The 24,045-nt window shown below is 40.6% G+C and overlaps 1 long non-coding RNA gene and 2 gene segments (V, D, J or C); all 3 read right to left on the minus strand.

Moving 5' to 3' along the window:
* Positions 1 to 233: 233 nt before the first annotated feature.
* LOC119907364 lies at positions 234 to 5,119 on the minus strand. The gene is made up of 2 exons (XR_005445094.1): positions 4,314 to 5,119; positions 234 to 3,084 (listed from the first exon to the last, which is right to left on the minus strand). It is a non-coding gene; the product is annotated as an uncharacterized LOC119907364 (long non-coding RNA).
* Positions 5,120 to 5,879: 760 nt separating this feature from the next.
* On the minus strand, positions 5,880 to 6,358 carry LOC119907347 (the record flags this gene model as incomplete). The annotated part of the segment is given in 2 exon segments: positions 5,880 to 6,199; positions 6,307 to 6,358. Coding segments are annotated over 2 exon segments (372 nt in total), but the record flags the coding sequence as incomplete, so codon positions are not given.
* An 8,701-nt stretch (positions 6,359 to 15,059) lies between these two features.
* LOC119907344 lies at positions 15,060 to 15,692 on the minus strand. The segment is given in 2 exon segments: positions 15,060 to 15,533; positions 15,641 to 15,692. Coding segments are annotated over 2 exon segments (384 nt in total).
* Between the last annotated feature and the right edge of the window lie 8,353 nt (positions 15,693 to 24,045).

A 24,045-nucleotide genomic window follows, 5' to 3' on the forward strand; every position in this document is an offset into this window, starting at 1 on the left:
ATTTCAAATTAAATAATATTTCATGATAGTTTTATTTTTTACCAACAAAGATGCATTTTCCTTCATTTTATCAGTGCAGGATTATATCTGAGGTAATTTCTTCTTCTCCTTGAGTCTCACCTTACAGAGTCTCTGTTTAGCAGAGACACTGTAAAGTTTCTCTTTATAGCTGCATTAAGAGAACTTTCTAAATGCAGGTATAAACAAGGTGTGAATGAAAGAATGAAAGCGGGTGTTTTCATGAATTCATTTAAAATGTAGTTTGTACAAATCTACATTACTCAATACAGTTTCAAGGATTAAAAATGAAATTTAAAGTACTTTCAACATGAGATGGTTCTTATCTCAGATTTTCAAACCAAAGATTTTATGTCAGTGTTGCATATACCACACAGTGAAACATTGGTCTATTCTGATGAAGCATGCAGGGTGAAACAGTAAACACAAATATCAAATTTCCATCACATACTCCTCCCTTGTGAGCATTCTTTGATCACTCAAGAATATACAGCATTACAAAAAGATCATCAGGTCATAGAAAGGCATCATGATGTAATCTACACCAGTTTAACCAAGAAAACGAATCTGGGTCCTTCCTTTCATCACAGTCCTGCTGCTGCAACAATGGCATGTTCACTTGTTCATGGAGTGTGATCATTTGAATAGACACACATTTATCAATAGCTCTTACAGTCAAACCTCTGGCACATGGAATAATGCAACATCCACAGAGAGGTAACAGCGCTACAGCAATCATTAGGCCTGCTAGTATGGGCATCACTAAGGCTTTTTATTTAGCAAATACAGAATCAGACCAGTCAAACATATTAGTGTCCACTTCAGAGTTCTCTGCAAGTTCTTCTCGTAGCGAACGCATTCCTTCCAGCACTGGGGTCACCGAACCATCTGGAGCTGTATTGTTGGGCACAAACATACAAGAGGAGTTATTAAAATTATCCAAGCATCCCAGCCTCTTTGGGTGCTTCTCTTGCCTCTAACACTGCTATGTGATGTCAATGCCTGTGTGTAGTTCACTGTGGTGTTCTGTTGTGGTGGCTTTTGTGCATCATGCTTGTGATCTAAGAACTGCAACAGAGGAACTGTTAATGTTATTGCAATGGCAGCAAACATCTGTGTTGTTCCTCGTAGGCCCGCACATGTCTGGGTGTCTGACTGGGTCCCATGGATGTCTCCTTCCAGAGACAAACATGCTACTCACTCTTAAATCAGCAGTGGTGAGACCAGGAGTTTTCCCACTAGCTCCCTTGTGTTGATGTTTGCTGTCTAACAGCCTGTGAGTCTGAGACAAAGGGTGCCTAAGCGTTCCCAATCCCTCCTTCACTCACAACACAAGGTCAGGGAAAACAGTGGTTCAGTTGCTGATTGTGCACGCTTGTTGATCTGTAACTGTTCTGGTGCAGACATCTTCCTGCAGTGGCTGGTATGTATCCATGTAGCTCTTTCAGCCTCCACAACCACCACAAAACCTCCTGGCGGGAGACTGCATCGGCTTTGTTGCTGGAAAGAGAAAAACTTCTTCTTTGCTTGGGTTTAGCTAAAAACCTCCCTCATAAGGTGGTTAAACGGTTCATCTGGTGGTGGATGTGCTGCTAATGAAACCTGTAATCCCCTCCCTGTGTTGTGTCTTAGGCAGATTGAGCATGTTTGACAAAAGTTGTGAGGGTGTGTTGTGAAACCTTTCATGAACCAGTGTCTTGCTTCACCACAATATTTCATTAGTGATACAGTTACAGTTTTGCAACACCAGCACTCTGTAGTTTTCTAGTAAGGCTAAACTAAAAAGGAAGAAGAAGAATTGGTTAGTGTTAGATATTAGGCTCTGGCTGCTGCTCCTGTTTAGGAGAGGGAAAACTTTCAACAATGACAACAAGACAGTAATTCTTTCACGTGATGTTAGTTCAATCAATTATATGATCACGTCCCTCATTTCGCTGTAAATAAAAACAAATTATGGTACGTTATTCTGGGTGACACTCTGCTCTGTGTGTGTAAAACCTCTCTGAATGAGTTTCAACCTTGAGCTTCCAGGCTGTCTGATAACACATCTCACACACAGACTTGTTGTTCACATTACATTCCATCTCTAACACTGAGCGACTTAGATTTGCATTCAGTTCCCCCTTTTCTCTGTGGAGGAGAGTGCATGGGCAAAACTCCGGACCATGTTTAAAAAAAGGGATTTAAACAATAACATCAAACAACAAGGAACGAGCAGGCAGCAGTCTTTTCCTGTAAAAATGGCGTCAATCTGTTAGCGCGCATCACATTTTATCATCAACACAGCAGCAGCACACAAAGAAACATCCAGCATAACATAAAAGCAACAGACACAGCAAGCAACATGACAATAAGCACCGTGCATCTGGTCTGCTTCCAAGATGTAGTGTCAAAACAGGTCATGTGATCGTCCTTTGGTCAGCAGCCTAAGTAAAAACGTAGGTCATGTGTTTGTAGTACCTGAGTACAGGCAGACTATAGAGAGCCATTTCAGTCAGTGAGGCTCTGTCAGCTCAGCTTCGTCAGTTCAAGTTAGTCAAGTGCACTGTTAGTTTACCATGAATCATGGGAGAGAGATTTATCTCTCTGTTCATCTTTTTTAGTAATAGGATCTCTTGTACATAAAATCATCATCACCTCTTTATGGTGATTGGTTCTGGAATAGATGAAAAGGCTTGAATGCATTGGGAGAGAGAGCTTTACTCTCATTGTGATCGCATTCCCAGATAAGTTATTCTGTCTATTCGAATTGCAATTAGAGACAGACAGACTAACCATGTGTGAGGCCATTGTGGGCGAACCGCTTTAGCAACACAATGGTCATCTCAGCATGCTGTGTGTGATGGACTGCAGAACGGAAACCGACCAGCCGCGTGGGAAATATAAAATTTTAAAAACAGACGTTTGCCCAATCACCAACAGAGAAATGTGTAGTCTTTGATGTAAAGCTGTGAAACCTGCAGTGCTCACGGGTGCACTAATGCATTTACCACCACTCTGTTGCTCTGTTGGTTGGCCTTCAGCACAATCTTTTTGAAAATGTGGGTGTGTACAGGTCACTCCAGCCTGCAGCAGTGAACAAAAAGAAAACATGTTTAATATTTCCAAGCGCTTCTTTTTTTTATTAAATATTATTTCACACATAAATCAAATCAACCTTTGTGTTAACTATAGCTATACACTCTCATTCAATTTGCACCTCAGACATGAGGTCACTACGGTGGCCTGTAGGTTTCAGGCCTAATACAAATCCCACAACACAAATACAATTAAAGCTGCAAGCAGCGTTGGGCGGGCCCTCGCATGTGTAGCGTGTTGGTGTGTGAGGCGGCCATGTTGCATATTCTGGATCTCTGCCGGTGCAGCTGTGAATTTGCTACGCGCTTCTGACGCTGCATGAAGGTGTTTTACGTCACTTCCTGTGTCCCCTTTGTGGCACAATATAAATTAATATTGGCGTGTGGATGTCTTCGGGGTGGAACAGTCATCAAGCACGTAAAGTTTTGTTCAGATGTGAGCATGTACACTGAAGTTACAACAACTTCCTGTGTCATGGCGAAGAGTTGATCTTTGACGCCACGCTACGGACACGCCCATCGACGAAAACTCACAGATAGCACAACTTTCCCTGCCGCCGCTCGACTGCAGTAATGTTTACGTTTATCTTGTGGGGAGCCCCTCACCTAACACAGCTCAGGCTTGTCTCTTCCTCCATTTGTGCATCAGAAAGTACAACTACCATCCAGCATTTTGGCAATGCAAAAGTAAAAAACTCATAGTAACAGTGGATCACTTGCTTCCTGGCAGTGGAAAATAACGTCTTTTTTGTCCTCCAAGGGAGCGTTTTTCATGGAATGTGACGTCACGTGAAAACTATGAATAGGGGGTGCTGCAGCACCTCCGCACCCCTTTGTATAAGTATAAAGTCATCTCCATGGTAACCTGAGACTCCTTGCTTTTTGTTTATGATGCTAATCTGCACAGACAGCTGTTTAATTCACACAAATGTCCCGCTGTATATTATTTGACCAGAACAGAAGTATTACTTATATGCAATACCTGCCGCTCTGTTGGGCTGTTTTCAACATATCTTGTAGCAATATTATCCCCTGCTGGGGTTAAATTTACTAACAGCTACTTTGGCAGTTTCCTAAACTCTTTGTGGTTATCATTCATCACCAATGTAGGCTGTTCAAGCTCATCAGCATTTACTAATAAATTAATATAGTATTACTTTGTTTTTTTACCTTCAATGTGCTTAAGATTTTATTTTTCTGTGAGAAATTGTGACTCACCCAGTGTGTGTGTGTCCCAGTTGTTTCCTGTCACTAGTGTGTTTCCCGCCCCCTCCAGCTCAGTCCATTTGGATCTGTTTTGTATCTGTCCAGACAATCTCTGTGTACCAATGTCCATTTTTGTCCACCGGTCTCACCTACTGTCCGTTTTCTCGTACTGTGATTGGTTAATACAGAGTTCTTCAGCCCCTTTTGATGGCTATTCTCACTTTGTCCGCTTTGTATAAATCTTCAGCTTGCATGCCCTATCAAATTTCAAAATATATATCAAAATATCAAATTTCCATCACATCTATATCATCAGTGTTTTATTTGCATGAAGACAATTTACTCAGTCCTGTCAATACATCTACCAAAGTTTAAACAAAAAATATTTTAGCCTTTATGATGAGAAGACTCATCAGCAAAAAACAACAACACAGAATATATCAAATTAACAAAATATGAAAGTGATTTCACATTTTACAAATCAACATGGAGGTGCATTGAATTTAAATAAAATACTCACCTAAAACAAAGGAAAACTTACAAAATGACATTTCTTATAATTGTAACCTCTCAGTGTGTTTCAGTAAAATGTAACTTTACAACTTTTAACTGCATGAGTTTCATTCTAATTAAAGTACATTTACATACATTACATTACAATGTGGTTATTTTTTTGAAATATCTAGTGTTATGGTTTCTGTGCAGCTGGTGATTCAGATCAGTTCCTCTCCAGCTGAGGGAAGTTTTTGTACGACGTTGTATCATTGTATGAATGGGAAGCTGTGACCACCCTGGTGACAGTAATAAACTCCCGCATCTTAAGCCTGGACTCCACTGATGGTCAAAGTGAAGTCAGTTACAGACTGACTCCCACTGAAACGATCTGAAACTCCAGACTGACGGTTTGTAGCATGATAAATCAAGAGTTTAGGAGCTTCTCCAGGTTTCTGAAGGTACCAGTCTACCTCATTGCTAACATGTGAACTGGCTTTACATCTGAGAGAGACAGTCTGTCCTGGAACAATAGACTGAGATCCAGGAGACTGAGTCAGGATGATTTCTCCTGATGAATCTGGAAAACATGAAAAAGAGGAGAAGGGTTATTGAGACAAATCCAGTTTGGAGAAAGATGATCAACATCCAAACAGAAGACTCTCATTTCTTTAACATGGAGAACAGATGGAAGAAGGTAAATGCTGCTTGTTTCAGTGTTTCTCCATCACAGCAGAACATCATTGTTGTGAACCTGGTTGCATCCTGAAGCAAAGTTTTCAGAAGAGAGTCTCACCCTGAACAAGGAGCCCCAGGGTGGCCAGCAGTAGAATCAGTGACATCATCATTGTGCTGCCGGCGTGTCAGTGGCTCTGAAAGGCCTGGACAGCCACTGATCAACACTGGCCTCTTAACGGCTGGGAGCACAGTGTGTGTGTGTGTGTGTGTGTGTGTGTGTGTGTGTGTGTGTGTGTCCTCAGTGAAGTGTATCAGTCTCTGCAGTAGCTTCCAGCTGCAGCAGTCACTTCAGTTTCTGTTCAGTCTCACTGAGGGAGGTTTTTGTTCAACGCTTTTTCACTGTGTGAACACATACTGACTGTTGATGTTATGAACACTCTGACAGTAGTAAACTGCTGCATCTTCAGTCTGGACTCCACTGATGGTCAGAGTGAAGTCAGAGTTTGATCCACTGCCTGTAAAACGATCTGGAATCCCTGATGCTCGATTGCTAGCATAGTAAATGAGGAGTTTAGGAGTTTCTCCATCTCTCTGTTGGTACCAGGCTAAACGGTGGTTGTTGCTTGAAACATATACATCCTGACTGGTCCTACATTTGATGGAGACGGAGCCTCCCAGAGCAGAGCTCACTGCTCCAGGCTGAGTCACTGTGACCTGGCCTCTGGACTCTGAGGATACAGAGACAAAAACATAAAGCAGCGTCATGGTTTTGTGGGCTTCATTTCAGAGGGACGGATGTTCATAGAGGAGAGGAGTTTGATTCTCTGGACTTTACCTGTGAAGCAGCAGCAGAGGAGAGTCCAGATGAGGACGCAGATCAAAGTCATGTTTTTGATGAGGAGGATTTCTGTGGCTTCTGTTGTCATGAAGGACAGCTGTCAGTCATCCAGTGTTCAACTCTCAGGACTATAAACTCTCCCAGAGCACTGGAGCATGGTGCTGCTGATGCAAAGTGGCTCTCTATGGAAATGCTCTGACTGACTCCAGCAGGGACTTGGATTACTCTGATGATTCTGTCTAGCAATGGATCAATACTCACATTTTGTGTCTGATATTTAAAATGTGATGTGTTCACAGGGACATGTTGTTTTGTTTTTTGTTTTATCAGTTTGTTTGAAAATGTCACGCTCTGCCGGTTGGCCATCCTTGGTGTTGCACTTTTGTGTTTAGTTAGTGTTATTTTGGTCTGTTGGGTTTTGGGGGTCTGTCTTGTCTTTCGTCTAGTGTTCGGTAACCCTTGTCATGTCTGTTACCCCAGTGATCCCTCTGCATGTCTGTCTCTGTTTTCCCCTGCGCTCTCTCTCTCTCTCTCTCTCTCTCTCTCTCTCTCTCTCTCTCTCTACCTGTGCCTCGTTAGCCTCATGTCTTTCACCTGTGTTGCTCCCGCCCTGCTCGTTAGTCCCTGTGTATATATACCTGGTGTATATACCTCTGTCTTGTCTTTGCCTGGTCATTGTTCATGTTATCCCCCAGTCTGTTGTGTGTGTACTCTCTGCCTGCCTGTAACCAGCCTTGCTTGTCTTGTCTCCCTGTACTATTGGATTTCTGTTATTCAGCCACTCACCTGTAAGTGAGCTCGCTTTTGGTTATATTAAAACCCTTCGTTGAACTATACCTGCTCCGCTCTGTGTCCTGCGTTTGGGTCCTCCAACCTGCCTCCACACCACGATCGTGACAGAAAAAGTAGTTCAGTAGTTAACGTTGTCATTTGAATATTTCATTGTTGATTCTTAGGTACATGAAATGGACAAACATACCATCTTCATGTAGGAGGTTTTTGCTTGAGACAGGAAATATTTAAGACAGTTAAAACAATAAAAGCCTTACAGTCTTCACTATATGTGAAATATTTAATTAAAGAATAAAGAAAATACATAAGAGGAAAACTGTGCCTGTTACTACTTTTTATCTTTAGTCCTGAAAACCATCTGTTGTCATGGTTCAGCAGTGATGCCTATCGGTTGCCATGGTTACTGAGTTCAGAGAGGGAAATGAAACCAGTTTCATCCAATCTGAGGAAGATCGACACACTAGCAGCCTCCTCTCCTGAGTCGAGTCGTCCCAGAACACTGAGGAGAAGCTCTCTGTGTCTTAAAACAATAACAACAAAATTATAAACATCGATTCCATTGTGTTCAATAACTGCTGAGATACGTTCTGGTGAAATTTCATTATTTGAGTAGACTACTTAAATTTCTTACGTTATATGACACAAGCTATCTATCAAAACACAATTATCACAGACTCAGAACTACAACAAAGGGTATTTTTTGTCATACTCCCATGTGTAGTGTTCAGTTGTAATCCAGTGCTGCTCTCTTGTGGAATTGTCATTGTACTACACATGATTTTCAAGTCACTTGAGGTATTTTTGTGTCTTTTTAATGCAAGCAACAAAAAGAGCATATTTATCGCACTGCAATGACAAATCAAGTTTGTAATGTGCAGCAACACGAAGGAGGTTAACCCTGGCTGCTAGCACAGCTGTAGGGTTAACCGGTCGACATGCACATAATCAATAACTTAAGTTTAGGCACACACTCTGTGATGGTTGTGGTAAGGGTAAGTGGCTTCGGGGAGCTGTCAAGAGTAACATAGCTAGCTAGCTAGCCAGCCAGCTAGCTGGCAGTATCAAAGTAGTCCTAGAAATGCAATTCCGGTCCTAAAATTGCGATCCGGAAACTGCAGCCTTCGGTTCTGCAGCTACATACTACTCCAAAAATGGTGAAAATAAGAGATTCTATTGGTGGGTTTGACCAATCATGGGTTTGCATTGACTGCTTCAACTCCGAGCAGCACTCAGTTGTAACGTGTACAGGCAAGATGGAGGTAAGTTGACGTTATGTTGCTCATTTTAATAGAAATTCTTTTAAATGTAGTATGGCATAATTTAATGATTTTTTATATTTACCATTGGCCAGGCTACAGAGTCTATCGCTGTCTCTTTTTTTAAAATGACATGTATAATAGTTAGCTAACGTTAGGCGTCTTAGCATGAAGCTTGACTGGTAGTGCATCAGACATGACTAGCTAGGCTAAGGTTAGCTGCTCATGTTTAACGCATTGTACATGATATCTAGCAGAAATATTTTTCTGTGACTGTGGTAAATGGAGTTTATGGTCCCACAGCATAAACTAGACTTTAGACCGCTGATATTACATTGGAAATATAGACTGTTATCTAGATTTTTGAGGTGTTGCTGCCTTGTTATGTTTTCTCCTTTAGATGTGACATAGAAGCATTTATTATACTCATTTATTTTCCTCCCATAGTTGCACTCTAGATCATTGGTGACAGCTATGTGCAGCATGAGAGCCAGAGAGCTGCAGAGAGCTTAGGAAGCATCTTCACCCTGCCGGATGTCTCTTGGTCTGACTGGCTTCTCCCTTTCTTTTCCCCTCCCTGCGAAGAAGTGCAGCACTGGATGTCCTCATCATCCACTGTGGCGGCAGCTGCACGGGGAGGTCAGCATTGTGAAGCTGGTCAACATGATGGAGGACCTGCACCGGCTTTACCTCCAGCACCCTGGCATGAAGATCCTGTTTTCATTTGTGACCCAAAGTGTTGGTGGAAGGCTGGTGCCCATCAGTGAACAGTGTTATGGCTGTATTTGTTTGTAGCTTAAATGATGCCATGATTGAGAACCGTCGCATCTGACATGGCAGCCCTGGGCTATATTTGAACAATCTAATTCATTTCACAACTAGCATAATTATGTTTTTAAGTAAAGTAGGTAATTGCCTTAAAGGCCACCTCCAAATGCAGTGAACTGCTTTCAGTTGGCAGTTTCACAGCTTTTGAATTTGGCTTTTAGGACCCTTTTTTTTTGCTCCTAAACACATGGCTAATGTTGTTTATTTAAGTTCAAAATGGTTATTAAAAAAGTAACACGCCCACCTTTATCCCCCTTTCTCCCTACCACTCTATGGACTCCTAAGTACTCTGGACCTATGCCGGACATAAAAGTAGCTGTTACCACTTGCACGGGCCCAGTCTATTTATTTGAATAAATGTGTTTACTACATGTCCACATTTGTGAACATTTTTAAAAAACAAATACATTGCAATAAATTGTATTTATAAATTTCCACTCCTTTTGTCTTTTATACTGACTGGAAATGTTACATTTCACATTCTGATATACTGTAATTCTAGTTCAAACACACAAGAACATGTGCACATCCAACAAACCTGTGGGCATAGTGCTGAATGAAAGGGCTTAGAGTGAAAATTTAAGAATGACCTGCACACTGCGTAATTATGAATCCCCCTAGGCAGTATCATTTATTGCAATGTTTCAAACTCTGAGGTCTTCTCAGGCAAATACACAGGTATTGTGAAACTTATACAGTGAGGTTTAAAAACAACCAGCTGATCAATAGCTGCCTTCTATCAGCAATGGCGCCACCAAGGGGGGTCGGGGGGGGCCACGGCCACCCTAAGAAAATGGGTGGCCACCCCAGTGGCGCCCCCTGGCAAGGAGCATATGCATAAAATTCTATATACTGTTTATGTATATAACCACTGGGTTTGAGTTAAAATGTGAATAGCAGCTTTCCTACAAGTGTTCTCATGTTAGGCTCTGTCACTTTAAGAGGGTAACCTCTGACCCTGAGGTGTGACTATGGCTGTGTCCGAAATCCCCACTCATTCACTACTCCCTACCCCCTATGTAGAGAGTTGTATGTAGAGCATTAAATAGTGAGCTCACTCGCATTGTTAAAACACTTTCGGACACTACCCCGATCGTTATTTCAGCGCCGTTAATTACGCCATTGCCGTCGGCCAATCAGTTTTTTCTATTAGCAGAATGCATGATGGTATATATGGCTTGGTTAGTGACCATCGGTTGTACACTACTTTTCAAAATGCATTCTGGGATACATTGAGTGGACTATATAGGGTATAATAACTCTCACTATATAGTCCACTATAGTGAGTAGTGGGTGATTTCGGACACAGGGACAGGGATATATGTTTCTTATGATCACAGGATCTCTGGATCTCTACTTCTGACTCGCAAGGAAAATATTTTGTCTTCAAAGAGGACATATTAGCAATCAGAACTTTTCTGTGACACAAAAAAAGGCCTGTTTATTTACAGGCCTGATTTTAATTACAAACCTTTTATTGCAGTGCGATAAATATGCTCTCAAAAAAATGTATTTGTTTGCTTGCATTAAAAAGACAATAAACCTTATAACTTATACAAGCCTTTTCCTAACGTGTTATCCAAAATGATTTATCCAGAGCAGAAGGGGCATCAGTGGCAGGACAGATCTAAGTCTGATAAGAACTGTGCTCTATAATATTTTCATTTTTAGGCCTCCCATGGCTCTGTGGATGGAAATGTTGGTCAGTCCACTACTTTGGTCCATATGATGGATTGTAGTGAAATTTTGTACAGAAACTTTGGTTGATGACCTTTCCTCCTCCGCCACCGGCAGGTCAGTGTTTTCTTATTCTGTTAAATTCTCATTGCTTACACCATGTGGTCATTGAGAAAGTACTAACATTCAATATTGTTAACTCAACCAGCACAGATTGAGCTCAGTTGACCCTTCTACCACATCCCCCGACGATTGAGACAAAAGCCAACAATATGAACAACAACAACACTGTTCCTGTCAAGCTGGGTAGGCTGGGTTGTCCTCTATTCATTATTACATTAAAAAGCAGAACAGTAGGGCTTTATAACGTTACATTCAGTAGGAAGTTAGCTAGCGTTAGCTAACTAACATTAGGAACAATCCATTCTGGATTTATTTCAGGTTTTGGAAAGAGAGTAAATCGTACTTCTCCTTTCAACCTCTCTGGGTTGCGACTGTAATTATTACAAGGACCCCAGCGTTTGACCATATCTTAGAAAAATACAGCCAAAAAAAAGCTACAAAACAACTCCTTTTGCATTAGAGTCAATGGAGCGCAGCCATGAAAGTGTCGGACCTCAGTTAGAGAGAGTCCTATACTGCGCTGTGATTGGCCAGCTGCGTATTCGGGGCGTGGCTTAGCGAAGGGTCAATTAGCACACAGTTACCCAGGTGGAAACACAAGGAGGAGGAGAAGATCAGTATGGAGAAGATGAAGAGATGAAGGAAGAGGAGGAACAGTAGGTTTCTAGTGTCAAAGTGCTGTGCTTTGTTCACCAACCATCCACCCTGATCACCTGCCTGTGCCGTCCAGAAACGTAGCCCTTTCTTCACAATTCCTATAGAGTCACAGTTGTGAATATTTACCTCTTTTCTCTGTTATTTATCTTTTCGTTTGGGACTGAAAAAGATATTTAGCAAAGTCAACTCTGGTAAAATTGGATGAACATTTTTCGATATTGTCTGAAGTTTCATTGACTAAACCATTAGTCTGAGACAAAAATCACTGAATGAATCGATAACAAAAATAACTTGTAAAACACTGTGAACAGAATCCAGGCAGTGATTTTGTTTCTCATTAGCCTGTTGAAAACAGACGCCATCAGTACCGGGGAAAACGGTGCTGTGGGCGAAATTACTGATTGAAAAAAAACCTGCCAATGTTGTAGCTTTGATTCTAAGTGGGCGCCATCTTGATTATTGCACAAATACCTGCAAACCTGCTACCCCCACAACCCTGTATGCAGGATAAGCGGTTGACGATGGATGGATGGAAATTTACATGTAAAGGATACTGAAAAGTTATTAGTAAACTAATCAAGTAATTTGTAACTGTTATGTTTTGTCTTTCTATTTTGGGAAAGTTGTGTTTTTGATAAGTGACATGAATATTGAAGTTCAAGACATTTATTTGTCCCCGAGGGGAAATTAGTTTTGCTGCAGTAGCAAAGAAGTTAACACACAGTACATAACAACAAAGACGACAACATCGATTAAAAATACAGGGTCAGACCAACGGGTAAATGAATACCACAACATTAAAAGTTTAAGTTCAAGTCAGCCTTATGTGCAGACGTTACCTATTCTTTACAGAGTTAAGCAGAGAGATAGCAGAGGGTACGAAGGTATTGATATGTTTTGGCTGGTGGCTGACTGAAGCGGGAACCAGAAGGCAGCATCTTAAATTCTGCATGCAGGGGGTGAGAACTATCAGACATGATGGATTCTGCCTTTTTAAGCACATGTCTGTTGTACAGTTCAGTTAGTTTTATCTGCTGAATCCCAATGATTTTGCTGCTAACTTTATTTACCATTGCTAATGTGTTTTTCGGTTTTAAACTTAGAGAAGCATGCCAGCAAATTCATGAAAAAGTAAAGACGGACTCAATACAAGATTTATAAAACAATGTCATCAGGGATCTGTCCAATAGAAACTTAGTTAGCTTTCTCAGACAGAAAAGACGTTGCTGACTTTTCTTACTCAGCATATCTGTGTTTAGTTCAAAGGTCAACTTGTTATCAATGATGATTCCCAGATACTTATACGACTCAACAATTTCAACCTCTTTACCATCTATAATCGTCTTTTCAGAAGTTGGATGGTGACATCTAAAATCAATGCATATTTATGTATAGTGACTTTATTGGTTGTTTATAGTATAGATCAGGGGTATTCAATTAGAATTCAAAGAGGTCCAGTCAGAGAAAATTTCCCGAAGCAAAGGTCCAGAACATCAAAACGACTAACTTGCGTTATCATTCAGTACCATAATGTATAGTTGTATCACATATGTTTTCAGTCAACAACAGACTGTCAAATCAAACAATATTTCAGTCAGTTTTCACATCAAACTGGAGGGATAATAAATAATAACTACTCTAATAATAAATTCTAAATTTAATTAAACTAAAATAAAGTGCCTAATAAAAAATGAAATTGAAAGTGTAGTTTGAAGTGATGAAGTGTAGTCTTAACCAATTTTATAATAAACACTCAACACATCATAACAAATGAACAGCTGTAATGCCTCCTCTTCTTTCATCCCCTCTTATAGAGCTACCACTTTTCTACTTTCTCATGTCACGTGAGACGATTGAAGCACATGCGATTGGTCTGTGAGTTTCCTGGGCTGCTAAACCAGTACAGTAAATGCTAGAAAAGCTGTGCGGGTTAAAATTGAAACGCTCCGTCTCAAGGTAGTAAGTCTCAATAATAAATCGGCTGTAGGTTGGCGGTCCGGAGAGGACAGCGGCTGGGTCCGGATCCGGACCACGGTCCGCCTATTAGTGACCACTGGTATAGATATTTCATCAAGTGAAGCAGTAATGAGTCATGAGTTGGTGCTGAGGCCAAGGATCTCAGATAGTTTGCTAAACTCCGGCCAGAAGTTTTTTTAGATGTCATCATCAGTTACAGTTGGACAGATTGCCTCAAGTCCATGTTGTAATATCAGTGAGCAGTATTGTGAGGTTTATGCTGCACTTTGAGAACTTCTTGCCCTTGTTGACTCAAAAGTTGAGACTGAAAGTTGATGCTTGATAAATCATTTCACCTCAAGTTCCATTCAGTAGCTCTTCTGGAGCTTTGGATCAGTTACATGATCTTCTTCAGCAGATGGTGATAACGCAGAGGTCAGGGAATATTTGAACTTTGAAGCCAAAACACAAAATCCCTAAAAATGGATTGACCCACTTTTAATGTGAAGTCAAACAATGTGTGAGTGAGTGACGGGTGGAGCAGAAAAAACACCTGACAGAAACTTCTTAAAGGAGAAAATCAGCTCTCACACAGTAAAGGGGTCCTGCTGAGAGAGCAGTTTCCTACATATTCACATATTTACATGTAGAGGATTCTGAAAAGTCTAGTAGTTAACTGATCCAGTGATTTGTAACAGTTTGTTTTGTCTTCCTTGTTTGTTAAAAAAAAATAATATAAATGCAGGTTCACCCAGCTGTCATAGAATATTTTCACTTTGAAGCCAACGTGGACATGAAGTCCTAAAAATGGTATCAGAGGAAGAGGAATTTGAAAATCTACATTTCAAAGAAGACTGGGTGACTCCATCTGCTGGTTGCGGTCTGTTTTCTTTTTTTTGTTGTTTCCAAGGTTAAGAATAATCATTTACTCTCAGTATGTTGGTGGAGTTTTGATTTGCATGTTGGAGAAAACGTGTTATTCCATATTCTTTATATATAGTATTTACGGATATAGTTATATCAAGAAGGTTACTTATTTCTTTTGCATTTTTATGATTTAAGTTGATATTTAGCTTTTCTATAGATGACATGCATTTATATATTTAAAATACTATTTTTTGCTTTCAGGGATGTACTGGTTGTGTTGAACAGTCTCTGATCCTGAATGTTTCTGATGCCGATCTGTGTCTTCATATTTCCCATTAAATATAATTGAAATTGCTTTAATCCAGTATGATGCTGAGGTCAAAGGTCATGAACAAGACTTTTCTTATCTGCTTTGCCAGGCTGGCTACTCTGGATTATTTGGCAAATCAGAAAAGACAGTGGGATTATAAAAAGACATGAATGGATCGTGAGAAGCTGTGATGGACAAAGTAAGATTTCTTTCTTTTTTTTTTAATTGAGCTTATTTTGCCACATGTTCATTGGTGGTTAAAGCAAAAGTAGAGAAATTGTCAACCTTGTAGAAAACATTGTGTGTGTGTGTGTGTGTGTGTGTGTCCTCAGTGAAGTGTATCAGTCTCTGCAGTAGCTTCCAGCTGCAGCAGTCAGTTCAGTTTCTGTTCAGTCTGACTGAGGGAGGTTTTTGTACGACGCTTTTTCACTGTGTGAACACAGCTTGACTGTTGATAACATGAGCACTCTGACAGTAGTAAACTGCTGCATCTTCAGTCTGGACTCCACTGATGGTCAGAGTGAAGTCAGAGTTTGATCCACTGCCTGTAAAACGATCTGGAATCCCTGATGCTCGAGTGCTAGCAAAGTAAATGAGGAGTTTAGGAGTTTCTCCATCTCTCTGTTGGTACCAGGCTAAAAGTTGGTTGTTGCTCCAAACATGAACATTTTGACTGGTCCTACATCTGATGGAGACGGAGCCTCCCAGAGCAGAGCTCACTGCTCCAGGCTGAGTCACTGTGACCTGGCCTCTGGACTCTGAGGATACAGAGACAAAAACATAAAGCAGCGTCATGGTTTTGTGGGCTTCATTTCAGAGGGACGGATGTTCATAGAGGAGAGGAGTTTGATTCTCTGGACTTTACCTGTGAAGCACCAGCAGAGGAGAGTCCAGATGAGGACGCAGATCAAAGTCATGTTTTTGATGAGGAGGATTTCTGTGGCTTCTGTTGTCATGAAGGACAGCTGTCAGTCATCCAGTGTTCAACTCTCAGGACTATAAACTCTCCCAGAGCACTGGAGCATGGTGCTGCTGATGCAAAGTGGCTCTCTATGGAAATGCTCTGACTGACTCCAACAAGTACAGGGTTTAGTCTGATGATGCAGTTTATCAAAGGATGAATCAATATGTAAGACATTTAAAAAATATATATTTTACATGATTTTGGTTCCATGTTTCTAGGCATAGTTGGTTTAAAAATATCTTCTGCCTTAACTGCCAGAGAAATAAAAATATTAATTGAATTTAACATTGATATGTCAAATTAAAACATGCATTTTGCATATTGTTATGTCTTTGAAAAAAAGAATACAATATTTCAACATTTCAAGTGAAAGGACAACTGGCACTAATTTTCGTAAGTTAACACAGTGGTCAGTATATCTGTCAATAAGTGAAGTGATACAGCGGAGGAGTGATAGGAGTAAAGGGAAGTGAAACAATGTGTGAGTGAGTGACTGGTGGAGCAGAAAAACCATCTGACAGAAACTCCTTAAAGGAGAAAATCAGCTCTCATATAGTAAAGGTGTCCTCTAAGCTGATTGGTGTCTCCTAGGTGATGTCCGTCCCACCCTGACGGTGCTGCCCCCCTCCAGCGGAGAAGGACGGCCGCTACAGCTGGAGCAGCACCCTGAGGCTCCCTGCAGACCAGTGGAGGAAGGTGGGCTCTGTGACCTGTGAGGCCACCCAGGGCTCCCAGGCTCTGGTCTCAGAGACACTGAGGAGAGACCAGTGTTCCCAGTCCTGACCTGACTCACTGGGACTCTGTTACTGGTTTTACTCTGCTACTGCTCTCTGAACTCTGTAACTCTCTCTGTGTCTGTGTCTCTTTCTTTCCCTCAGTCACTCTCTAATCGTGTTTCATGAATAAAGTGATGTAATTTTGATTATTTCTACATAATAAAGACCAGTTCATCAAATTAGTTGTTGTCATTTCTGTTATTTTGAAAGTAACAGTTGGTAGAGGTTGTGCCCCATGAACAAGGCTGAGTCCTTACTGCAGCGGCCTGGGTTTGAATCCCACCTGATCATCACAGTTTCAGTATCAGCACTGAGATTCTAAAACATATTATAACATAATGTTTTCCTAGCAAACACAAGCTCATTAAAACTAAACTGTGTGACTTCAGTTTAAAAAAAAATAATAATACATACATACATACATACAGGAAGACACACCATGGTAAAAGGTTAACACCATATGTTTATTTAACAAAAATAAGACATTAAGAGGTATTGCGAACTAACATAATTAAAGCATGAGGTATGTATCGGGGCGGCTGCGGCTCAGGAGGTAGAGCCGTTAATCGGAAGGTCAGCGGTTCAATCCCTGGTTGCTGCTGTTCCGCCAGTGTATGAATGAGTGTGACTGTTAATTTCCGTTTGAGCACTTAGGCTCAGCGTATGAATGTGTGTGACTGGTGAATGCAGATGTAGTGTAAAAGCGCTTTGAGTGGTCGAAAAGACTAGAAAGGCGCTATACAAGTACGGAGCATTTACGGAGCATTTAGTGTGTGGGTTCAGTAGTGTCAGTGCAGGATGATGGTTGCATGAATGTATATGTGTGAGGTGTTGTGTATTAGGCAAAAACAAGGTAAATACCACAAAGCAGCAGTCCAAAACCAAAGAAAACCAAACTGAAGGGGAAAACCGGGGAGCCGGGCCGCAGAGAGGTCTGACCTGGCCTCAACAGCAGCCTCCTGCAGAATGAGAAGACAGATTTACACATAGCCTACACTCAAGGGAACTGGGCCCAGGTGCCTCCAGTTACCACAATTGTCACGCTCTGCCGGTTGGCCATCCTTTGTGTTGCACTTTTGTGTTTAGTTAGTGTTATTTTGGTCTGTTGGGTTTTGGGGGTCTGTCATGTCTTTCGTCTAGTGTTCGGTAACCCTTGTCATGTCTGTTACCCCAGTGATCTCTCTCTCTCTCTCTCTCTCTCTCTCTCTCTCTCTCTTTCTCTTTCTCTCTCTCTCTCTCTCTCCACCTGTGTTGCTCCCGCCCTGCTCGTTAGTCCCTATATACCTGGTGTTTCTGTCTTGTCTTTGTCTGGTCATTGTTCATGTTATCCCCCAGTCTGTCGTGTGTGTACTCTCTGCCTGCCTGTAACCAGCCTTGCTTGTCTTGTCTCCCTGTACTTTGGGATTTCTGTTATTCAGCCACTCACCTATAAGTGTGCTCCCTTTTGGTTATATACACAGCGAGGACTGTTCGAAAGAGGCTCCTAGGGGCCGGGCTGAAGTGATGCGAAGCCAGAAATAAGCTCTTCATCAATTGATAGCAAAGACAAGCCAGGCTAAAGTTTGCAAAAGACCTTAAGGATTGGACTGCAGAGGACTGGAGTAAGGTCATCTTCACTGATGAGTCCAATTTTCAGCTTTGCCCAACACCTGGTCATCTAATGGTTAGATGGAGACCTGGAGAGACCTACAAGCCTCAGTGTCTGGCACCCGCTGTTAAATTCGGTGGAGGATTGGTGATGATCTGGGCGTGCTTCAGCAAGGCTGGAATTGGGCAAATTTGTCTTTGAACAATATCTTGATGAACAATGTTCATCAAGATATCACTTTTTCAGTCTGACAAAAAAAAACAAATTCATAAAAGTTTTAAAATTTAGCACAAGTACTGGGCCAAGTATTTTTCATATGTTTTAATTGATCTATGTGAAAGTTATTGTAAAATGTATGTTTTCACTTTAAACCTTACATATGTTTGTCATTTGCTTATTCAAGGGGTGGCTGTGGCTCAGGAGATAGAACGGGTTGGCTGTTAATCAGAAGGTCGGTGGGTCAGGCTCCCCCTGGTTGCGAGTCAAAGTGTCCTTGGGCAAGATACTGAACCCCGAATTGCCCCTGGCTGTTCCGCCAGTGTTTGAATGTATGTGAATGTTAGTTTTGGTTTGAGCACTTAGGCTCAGTGAATGAATGTGTTTGACTGGTAAATGCAGATGTAGTGTAAAAGTGGTTTGAGTGGTCCTTACATAATGAACCGTTATGTTTTTATCACCTTAGAATGAGCCATTTCTATCTACATATACCGCGGGCCCCCTTACATGGAAGTCACCATGTTGCGCAGCCCAGACGGAGAAACTGCTCTACAGACTGTGTTTCGTCACTACAGACACTCAAGACACAAATAAGCCATGGTACAGCAGTGAGGCCTGCCTTATGCCAAGGTTACTGAGCTCAGCAGATGAGAAAAGAAACACTTCTTTTACATATTTCTCAATATCTGGCAATCTTTAACTCACATTTGTAATTTATTGAATATTTACTGCGTGTTGTTATGCTCTTTATTGTTGATCAATAAAGCAAAAAAGTTTTATCCAAATTCATGAAAACTTCACATCTGTTCTCTCTCTCTCTCTGGTTCTGTTTTTTTCCCTTTACACGTTTTAACATTAAGTGTTCTTGCCTGTTGTATTATTGGTGATTTTAATAGTTTAAAACAATACAAGATCTCATCAAATACTGCCTTGTGGATGATATTTTTAAGTTTGACATGTTCTGATTTTTTTTTTTTTGCCATACATCTAATAATAGGACCAGTCATTTGAATAAGGTATAAAGACACAATAATAGCAAGACTGTCTTTTTTTAATGTCACTTGTTCATACTTTAATGAGGGTACCACTAACTATAAAGCATGTTAATATAAAACCACCATTTATCTCGTATCACAGGAGATTCCTCTTAATGAAGATTCATATGTTGTTTAGACTTAATTTGTAGCCAGAAATGATGGTAAGTTTCATTTCTCTGAATAAATATAACAATGTCAGGAATCTTATATTTAGCAACAGAAATACAGAGCAGGATATAATCAGCATAAAGTGATACAACATGACAGTGAGATTTTAACCCCAGGTTTAAATAACAGGCCCAATGAAAGTGATGACAACTCAGTCTGTGTATGTAGAAAAAATAAAGACCTATTCATCTCATCAGTGGTGTCAGTGGTGTAGTGTACCTTCATTACTGTAAAATTATGAATATGAATATTCAGAAATATTCATATTCATAAAACTCTCATTGTTTCGGGGCACCGGGAATTTGCTGTCCGCCCAAGGCTTTAGGAACCTTGAGTATAGCTTAATAATTATTTCCTAGTTATCAGTTAGTAGTAATTGCTTAATTATCTTAAATCCATCTAATCAATCAGTCAATCTCATATCTGAAGGCGTAAATCCTCCATTACAGTGACCTGGAGTTAAACAATACACACACACACAGTTCCCGTGATTAAGGTGAAATTTATTAACTAAGGTGAAATAAATGCAGTTAAATATACACCAAAGAAATAAACAAGGACTAAACAGACAAACAATGAGAATGATGTCTATTGTGGAAAAGATTTGAGTCTAAAGAGGCAAGAAAACCAATAAATGCAAGTTATGGTAGCTAATAATGCACATCAACTCGACCACAGAATTTAGCTTGTTTTAGCCTTACTGCTTATTGTTTTTCAGCCGGATGGTGTTCGGGCGGCCCTGCGACTAGTTAGCACTCAGGTCCTAGGCGTCCAGTTTCAGCAGCTGGGTTGTGTAGTGGAATCAACAAGCCTCACTCAAAAAGGGAGGTGAGGTCAGATAATGCCAAAAGGGGGGAGGGAGTTTTGACATGGAAAAGCTAGAGACATCGCCTGGGGTTTGGTAAGGATCTGCAGAGACTCAATCAGACATGCATCGCTTAAGGACTGTGCATTCAAAAAGCCTTAGTGAACCCCTCTCACCGTAAAGGTGTCACTGGAGACACTTAGCAGGACAACAAAGGAGCTGTCCGGCCCCTCTCTCTCCACAGGTTGCCTCCGACATCAAAAGTACCACCCTTTCTGATCCCTTTTCCCGCAGAATGGCTGAGCCATAAAACACCATTCCCTTCTCTCTTTAGCCGATGTGCAAATGTGATAAGCCAGGCGTGCAAAAGGGGGACACGAACAACTCCTGCCTTCTTAAGCTTAAACAATGTGTCATTATAAACTGTTGTTCTGTTTAAATAATAATCCTTGCTAAGTTAGTAGTGGCGTTTGCCTCTTAGGTTAGTACGTTACCATGTTGTTGTTGATATTGTTGTTGAAAAGAACCTAAATAAGTTAATTTTGCAGTGTAATTTTCAGCAAGGATCCCTGACATTTCTTCATTTTATGTTGTAACCAATGCTTTGTTCCTAACACTTTGACAATTTAGAAATGATGATAAAGAAATGTCATCCTATACTCGATTAATTTTCCAGCTCGAATTTAATGTTAAATAACTAAATTCCCCAGCTCCGGAGCAAAGAATTGTTTAAAGAATAATCAAAGTTGAATATCTACTCTTCACGTAACCAGAGCTCCCCCAAATGGACAAAATAAGTATTACATGCCATCGTTCTGAAATGCCGTTTAATGTATAAATGTTACTATTTATATTAATAATTTGATGCCATTCGTGTATCTTGCTTATACTCTCTAAGTAAGAACGGGTAACAATCAATATTATCTAGAAAGCTAGTTAAGTTCCCCTCATCTGATGTGATTCCTAGGAAAGGTTAACTACTGACAATTGTTTTCCTTTGTATCAAATGCTTAAAACTAAGAACTAAGAACTGTTTGACCATTAAGGTTTGATTGTGGGAAGATATTTGATTACAATACGCGCAAACAGATTTTTGAATAGACATATTAAAAGTTTAAAGAAAAGACAGTTTCTCAGGAAACCGGAAACAAGGCCTCAAGGGGAACAAAGGACTGCCCCTCTGGGAACTACGCCCCAACAAACAAAAAGAAGACACACGCTCTTGTTCGCCCTTTTTTGTCCTGTTTTCTTCAACTGCACTTCGGCACGCACCCAGAGCCCTAAGAAGTTCGACCCGGCGAAGCGAAGGCTCTTTGTTCGTTCCAAGCCGCACACGCGAAGTGCCGCGTCCTCAGCTTTCCCTCATTTCCAGCAACTAACTTGTTATTTTTATTTTATTTTCTTTTGTTTATTAAAAGTTATCAGAGCTTTAAGTTACTCTAGTTTAATTCAAGAACGACCGAGTTCTTTTAAGCTTTTAAGCTAACTTACACTGCTCCCACTGACGTCCGGAACCCAACCACGTGGGCCCGCCTTGCCAGCAGTAACCCAAAGGACATCCAAAACAATAGCCTAATTGCCAGACCGAGGACGGTCAACACTGGAGTGTTTTTCTTCATTCAGACATGGAGAACCCCCGGAAAATTCCCTAGCAGAAAGCCAGGAATCGGGCAGATAGCGTGGGGAACCGTGCAACAGGCCAAGGCAGGCCAACGACACCAGTAAGGCAAACCAAGGCATTCTGTGATCAGTGATGTCCAATAGTCTGTTAATCCAGTATCTTTAATCCTTAAAACTCCTAGACAAATTTAACTGAGTTATTATCATAGCTTGCGTTCATTAGCTGCCCGTGTGAATCAAAGACTTCACACAATAGAACCTCACATTCTCATTGTTTAGCCATTGTTTATTTCTTTGATGTATATTTAACTGCATTTTATGTCACCTTAGTTAGTTAATAAATTTCACTGTAATCACAGGAATCGTGTGTGTGTTGCCTACCTCCAAGTCACTGCCACGAGAATTTACCCCTCCGATATGAGACTGACTGGTGGATTTAAGAAAACTGATCGATTATTAACTGATCACTAGTGAATAATTGTATAATTATTAACCATACCTAGGAAATCCAGAGAATCTCGAGTGGTGCCCCGCGAAACGAGAGCTTTATGAATTAATATTCTCTGAATATTAAAATTCATAATTTTGGATTGATTCTCATAAGTTTATTAAAACATAAGTAGACGTGCTACAGTTGCCAGGACCGGCTTTTAATAGCAGGTTTTGTCCCGGAGGTCTGTCCTAGGCGGCTTTTTGTTTGATTAAATCTTTTGAACTGTACCTGCCTGTTCCCATGTCTGCATTTGAGTCCACCCAACCATCTTCACACCACTACACACAACAATTAACTCTTTATGGATTCTTCTTTTGAACAACAACAACATGGTAATATAACTACTCAAATGGAGTGAAGAGACCTGCTAAGTAACTTAACAAAGATTATTTAATTAAACAAGGTAATAGGTAAGTTATGAGGAGTCAATATTAATTTGTCCACACAAAGGAATTCGGGGCAGCATCCTTCTCTGGCGTCTGGAATTTCTCACACCTAAATGTGAAAGTAAGAGGGTATGTTAGGAGTCTAAATTGATGGCTCTTTGGTGGGGTAGGGAATAAAGACTGAAGAAGGGGGTCTTTGATGTCTGAGGTAATCTGAAAGGGGAACTTTGTTACCATGGTTACCCTGCCCTCTTGGTCTTGGGAATGTTTAGAGGTTGTTTAGTTTATGGCTGCTGAGGTCCTCACAGCCTGGTTCAGGTTGAGGTTAGTTTCTGGACAAGGTTAATATTGTCATTTTAATAGTCATACATAGAGTCTGTTATATCTGCTTCACTGGAGGTGTTAGGTTTTATGGCTGAAACTGCCCAAGCAGCACTTTGGAGTGGAGCAAACCTTTCACCCCCTCCTCTGGGGTACTTTGGCTGTCTGTTGAGGGTTGATATCTCACCAGAGACCGGGTTTACGTCAGGGTCAGATAACTAGTATTTTATAAGATCAGGTGATAATAAAAAAAAGGTATTAAGGGCCATGTACAGAACACATCTGATAGTTAGATAGTTTTTTCAATACAACCAGACAGTGTTTATCTGTTATCCTAAAGCAGGTAGTGGTGTGAAAGGAGGCCATTTTAACAGAAGCAGTTAGTCTGTGCTACATGTTGTTCTTTACATCTGCCCTCTCTGTCCTGCTCTGCCATCTTTGGTTATGAAGGTTTCTGGTGCTGATCTGTGTTCATATTTTATTTTAACTGGAAATCATTAAAATAGCTGTGATCCAGTAAGAGGCTGAGGTCAAAGGTCATGAGCAAAACCTTTCTCATTACAGTTTTTCACAATTGCTAAGATCAAATCAAACACTTGCCTCAAAACCATTTGATCTGTGCTCAAAATCAAACAATGCTTTCAAAACATAAACACAGCCAGTCAATAGGTTAAACACTACAGAGCATCTCGTCCAGGGCATGTAGTTACAGAAAATGTTTTTTTGCGTAGAGGAAACAAATTCTCCAATTTAAAAAGTATAGTAATCACAACTTAGTACAGTAAATATGTAGTATACTGTAAGTACTGCAAGTAATACAGTATTGAATATCTGTATATTTAAATACAGTAAGCCCAAAGAACAAAGAAAACTATAAATGACAAGCACATTACACT

The sequence above is a fragment of the Micropterus salmoides genome, unplaced genomic scaffold (genome assembly GCF_014851395.1).
Source record: "Micropterus salmoides isolate LMB-PRFRI ecotype aquatic unplaced genomic scaffold, ASM1485139v1 Ms_hic_scaffold_17, whole genome shotgun sequence".
Lineage (NCBI taxonomy): Eukaryota > Metazoa > Chordata > Actinopteri > Centrarchiformes > Centrarchidae > Micropterus > Micropterus salmoides.